The sequence below is a fragment of the Myotis davidii genome, unplaced genomic scaffold (genome assembly GCF_000327345.1).
Source record: "Myotis davidii unplaced genomic scaffold, ASM32734v1 scaffold458, whole genome shotgun sequence".
NCBI lineage: Eukaryota > Metazoa > Chordata > Mammalia > Chiroptera > Vespertilionidae > Myotis > Myotis davidii.
The window spans coordinates 2,639,857-2,645,417 of NW_006289819.1; the positions used below are offsets into that span (position 1 = coordinate 2,639,857).

The window sequence follows — 5,561 nt, forward strand, 5'->3', positions numbered from 1 at the left end:
AGTCCAGGTGGAGCTTATATCATATCCAAGCACATCCTACATGAGACCTCAGGCCTTCTGCGGTCACTCAGGTCTCCCCAAAGGAGCTTCCTCCAGGCTGCAGGGGACTGACACATGCCCCTCACGCTCAGAGCTCTGCACAGGACAGGGGCCGCCTTCCTGACTGTCCGCAGGACCTGAGAGACTCCCCTGGGCATAGCCATGGAAGTCAGCCTCCGGGACTGGAAGGGCCCCCAGGGATGGAACAGACTGCTTCTACCCTCACAGCCTGCTCTCCCAAACCAGGAGCTTGCACCCAGAGACTTCTCAGCCCCACTCACTCAGGGAGCGGGAGGGGTGCCGGCCCTGGCAGGATGAACGCAAGAGGTTCCTTCTCTGGGTCTGTGATCGTTACTGCGGACTGAGATAATGGCATTATTGCTGAGCAAAGAAGCAAGTTACAACTTCTCAGTGTATAAAATGGGGGTGCCTCCCCAGCAGGACTGTTGTAAGAAGCGCTAGGACATTGGTGCTATCGTTGTTACTCTATAGCATCAAAGACTCAAATTCAAGTCCTTTCTGTCCTGACCAGATCTGAGCTGAGTTCTGGGAAACAGGGAAGCTCAAACCCCAGTCCAGAGAGTGAGGAGAAAGGGGGCTTGACAAGCTACTCCCTCAGGATTAAGCCGGTTGTGGGAGGACCCATTGTGAGGAGTGATTGCCCTGGGGGAGCCCACAGGCAAACGGCTAACACTTGCACAGGCCGGCTCAGTTCCACTTTATTTAAGTAACTCACTTAATCCTTCTAACCTTGTGTGGCAAGTGCTATATGATCCCCATTTTACTGAGAAGAGTAGCACACTGAGGGAGTAACTTGCCCAAGGTCACATGGCTCAGAAATGGCAGAGCTGGGATTTGAATCCAGGGAGTCTCAGCTCTCAGCTCACCTGCTACTCTGCTGGGGCTCCTTAAACTTCACGCCTGTGCCTTGCGTGACCCCTGTCTTTGGCCTCCACATATGGACAAGGGATCTGGCTCTGCTTTGGGGACAGCGGAACAAGGCAGCTGGGAGCTGGGTGGTCCTCCACAGTCAGGTCTGGCCTGGGGTTCCCAGGACAGAGTAGGTAGTGGCAGCTGCTGGGGGTGCAGGACAGGGTGCAAGGCCAAGGCAGAGGCAGCTGCAGCCAGGGCCTCAGCTAGACGAGGACAGACCAGAGCCAGGTCTGGCTGAGTCCCAGGCCTCCTGGCACGTTCAGCATCCTGGGCTCCTGCACCTGTGGGCCCAGGTCACGTGCCCTATTTGTGCCTGGGACCAAGCATGTGCAGCACAATGGCAATGATTCCTCAGAGGAATCCAGCAAGGCCACTCAGGACAAGGTCCAAGGTACTCATGACCCCACGGTCCTGCTCAGCCAGGCTTGCCCTCCAGCAGGTTCTGAGAGGAAGCCCTCCCTGCTGACATGACTGGAGGCAGGGCTCAGGAAACGCAATTGCTCTCCTGGGATACCTTCTCCTGGATCCCTCAGACATCTTGACTCAGGTCCCAAAGAATACTTGAAAACAGGGCCAGCTGAGCAGCTTTCTGGCCCAGAACTGCAGGCAGGACAGCTCCTTCAGGTGGGCCTGCGGGAGCATTAGGTCAGGGGACAGACCCACTGTGTTCGCAGCTGCTCTCCCCTTGGAGCTCTCCCCTCAGACCTAGGACATGTGCTTGGCCCTTAGTTCTGCTGCTCAGGGTCCTTCTCCAGGTCTCAGGCTGGGACAGTTCGACCATCTCTGGACTCAGGAAAAATTGCTGGAGTTGGGCCTGTGCGTGCTGGGCTTCCCTCGTCCCTGGCCTCCTCTCTCCTGCTGACAAGTCCTTGGATGTCAGTATTTCCCTACTCAGTTCTCAGTGCCTCTCAACTCCACTTCCAAAACCTAAACCACTCCCAGGGTATCAGTGACAATCAGGCTGACTATTCCCAAGCCCATGTCTGCTGACAGGACTTCTCCCCTCCCCAGTGAACCCCAGCTGCCCCGGGGCACCTTTCCCTGGAAATCTACATCCGGCACTGAATCCACATTCCCAAGAAACCTGTTCCTCCATCAAGCCCGAAACCAGGGCAGCTCCCTGGACTCCTTCCGCCCCCACATCTGGTAGCCAAGCAGTGCTGTCAGCCCTGCCCCCTTCAATGTGTGGAGTCTGTTCCCGACACATTAGTCTCATCTTAGTCACCTCCCTCCTGGTCTCTGTCCTCCGACCCATCGCTTAGCAGCACCGATAATGCCTTTTCTGTCATGATTACAGCAGTCCCTTGCCCCAAAAGTTCACAGATGAGCCTCAAATTGAAGAGCAAGCTCTCTACCTTGGCACCAAGGCACTAGCTCAGTGATGGCGAACCTATGACACGCGTGTCAGAGGTGACACGCGAACTCATTTTTTTGGTTGATTTTTCTTTGTTAAATGGCATTTAAATATATAAAATAAATATCAAAAATATGTCTTTGTTTTACTATGGTTGCAAAGATCAAAAAATTTCTATATGTGACACGGCACCAGAGTTAAGTTAGGGTTTTTCAAAATGCTGACACGCCGAGCTCAAAAGGTTCGCCATCACTGCACTAGCTGATCTGGTCCACGCTTCAGCTTCATCACTGCCATGGGCACCCCTCAAACCCTGTGCTCCAGCTCCAGTCCTCCTCGACCTCCTGCCTTTTTCTCAAGCACCTCCCTACATTAGTCATCCCTCCCTTTCCTCCTCTGCTGGCTCTTTCTGCAGGCTAATGTGGCATCCAGGTGGACACAGTGTGGGGTGGCTGCCTGGCTCATGACTTCCCCTTGTCTGGGAATGACCTGGAACAAACAGGTGGGCTCCCCAAATCACATATGTGCTACAGGAGCCTGCTCTCACTGGTCACAGCTCTGGTGGACACTGGACTCAACCTAGGCCAATCAGATTCTCTCACCTGAGTTCTTGAGACTCAGAACTGAGAGTTTAGGAGTCCCAGGCTTGGAGTCTCATCAATGCCCATAAATGACAAAGCACTAGAGGTACCACGCCTGACCTCAGGCTGTGGGACCACCTGCTTCCTGTCCTCCTGAGTCAGCTGTCCCTTTAATTCTATGCAAAAGCCAGGACTTCTTTCCATTGCTTGCAAAAGAAGCAAAGAACCAAGGAAGCTTAACTGTCTCCCTTGCCCCAATATTCCACCAGCAGCTGTGACCCTAATCTTTTCCTGTCAAGTTCTTAATCAAGTTTTTCACAATCAACTGCACTCCCTTATCCTTCACCTACTTACTCCTGAGCCCACAGTAATTCAATAAATTTTACAAGTATTTATTTGGCATCTGCCTTGTGCAAGACTCTGAGGACACAAATGAGACATAGCCTGTGGCCTCAGGGAGCTCACAGTCTAGTTGTAAGGACAGGCATAGTAAAAAATAAGTGCAAACTGCAATGGAGATTAAGGTAAAATGTGGCAAGGGTGATGGGAGAGAAGCTCACAGGGTTTTGAGAGGGAGGGGCTCACTGGAGGCTGGGCGTGTCTGAGCAGCATCTTCCAGCTCCGTGACAAAGAACACTTTTATGCACAAGTTCCAGTTCAGAAAAATAAAAATGAGCAACTGTTCATTTTTATTTGAAATAAAAATAGATTTATTAGTTCCTGTGAAAAACAGAATATATTATAACTATGTAGATTACCCACTGTATTGATAGGAAAAAAATTCAATAAGAAACTTGGCACACTGGTTTTCATCTGCTAAAATGTTACCAACTGGTATATAATAATAACTAGTTAAGTAGGGAGAATGCAAACCAAGAGGCTGACAGAGGCCTCATTTCCATAGTCAGGTCCTTGGTAGGCTTTATCCTGAGAATAGCAGGGAGCCATTCAGAGTTATTGAGCAAGAGACGGGCATTGTCACTTTGGTGGCTAGTGTCAGGGATGGGAAAATTGCTCAATCCCTGGTCAGCCCTTAAATCCGAACCACCTCCATCCCTGAGTTCACTGTAGTATTTACAATTCTTAAGCTGTCAGGCAAAGGGTGTGCAAAGGTTGTGGCTCAGAGGGAGAAATGGTGCCTGCTACCTTCTGTCCCCAGCTCGCTGGCCCCAGGCTGAATGTAATTGTCCTCAATGAAACCATCATCATCCTCATCTTCACCGGCCTCCGGACAGATCCCCTTCCTTGTCCCAGGCAGAGGGCGATGCTGATAACTGAGGCGGAATTTGCGGCAGAGGTGGCATTTGGCAGCAAGTGCAATGAGGAGAGAGAGGACCACAGCTCCCAGCACAACCCCCACCAGCACAGGCCATGCCCGGGCCCCAGAGCCTGGCCCAGGGGTCATGGCTGATACCGTGGGGAGCTCCGAGGGTCCCACAATGGCTGCAGAGAAAGGAACAGCATTATGAATGGGTTCCAGATGGGCTCCCTAGGGAAACCGAGAGGAGTGGGGGCTTGGTCTTTCCCCCAACCCCAGCATCTAAGGGGAAACCACCCCCCCTCTTCAGCTTCCCTCACTGCTACTCACTTTGGTTTGTGTCACTCATGGGGTAGCTGGAAGACACCGTGAGCCTTGGCTTGGCCAGAAGAGCCCTGGCTCCAAGCAGATCCCAGGTGATAGGCAGCCCTGGGGCACAGATCCTGAAATATACACACATGTGTGGCTGTCAGGGGTGGCCACAGCGCACACGTAGCAGGCCATACTCACAGTCGTGTTAGGGTGCTACACAAACGCTGGGGACTGGGCAACTAACCATAAACAGTTGTTCACAGGAGAGAAACAAGCTGAGAAACTGGCTCTTTGGAAGGAAATATTCCAGGGTCCAGCTCTGTAAGTGGCTGGAAACATAAATCAATGCTGGAACTTACACTGAGCACACTGTATGATCCAGGTGCCATGCTCACAGCAATCTGTAATGTCGGTGTAAACATTATTCTCTTTATAGATGAGGACTCTGAGGCCCAGAAGGGTCAACTAATTCAGCCAAAGTTCCAGCCCAGGGCCCAGTTTGCTATATTGCATGGTAAGCTGAGGATGGGAGGTGGGGGCAGAGGCAGTCCTGGCTCCCAGAGGTTGGACAACAGCAATTGCTTGGAGTTAACAAGCCAAAGTGGAAACCACACGTGGAAGAGTGCCAATCCTCACCCAGAGAAGGGGGTCTCAGCACAGCCAGGGCAGACTTGGCCCCTCTGCTCCTGAGTCAGGAGCCCCTCTTAACCCACCTTTACACTCAGCCCTTCAGGCACATCTGCCTATTCACCTGAGCCCTCAGAGGGAGGCGGTAATCAGAAGGTAGCCAAATATAGACCACCTGAATCAGGAAATCATCTGGATGAGAATCGCTAGGGCTGGAGAGGATCTAGAGAAGGAGCACCTGAATTAAGGGAGTATTTGGAGCCGAAACCGGTTTGGCTCAGTGGATAGCGCGTCGGCCTGCGGACTGAAAGATCCCAGGTTCGATTCCGGTCAGGGGCATGTACCTGGGTTGCGGGCACATCTCCAGTAGGAGATGCGCGGGAGACGGCTGATCGATGTTTCTCTTTCATCGATGTTTCTAACTCTCTATCTCTCTCCCTTCCTCTCTGTAAAAAAC

At 52.2% G+C, this 5,561-nt stretch overlaps 1 protein-coding gene across 2 annotated transcripts in view; it reads right to left on the reverse strand.

The window, feature by feature from the left end:
• Positions 1-3,592: 3,592 nt before the first annotated feature.
• The window catches only part of LOC102767674 (chromosome unknown open reading frame, human C1orf210), a 3,927-nt gene continuing 1,958 nt past the window's right edge, over positions 3,593-5,561 (reverse strand). For both annotated transcript variants that reach the window (XM_006762598.2, XM_006762599.2), the window contains exons 2-3: positions 4,496-4,608; positions 3,593-4,350 (exon numbers count right to left, since the gene is read on the reverse strand). In XM_006762598.2, coding sequence (XP_006762661.1) covers positions 4,028-4,350; positions 4,496-4,514 — 342 coding nt within the window. In that variant the 5' untranslated portion in view covers positions 4,515-4,608 and the 3' untranslated portion in view covers positions 3,593-4,027. The remainder of the gene's footprint in view (positions 4,351-4,495; positions 4,609-5,561) is intronic.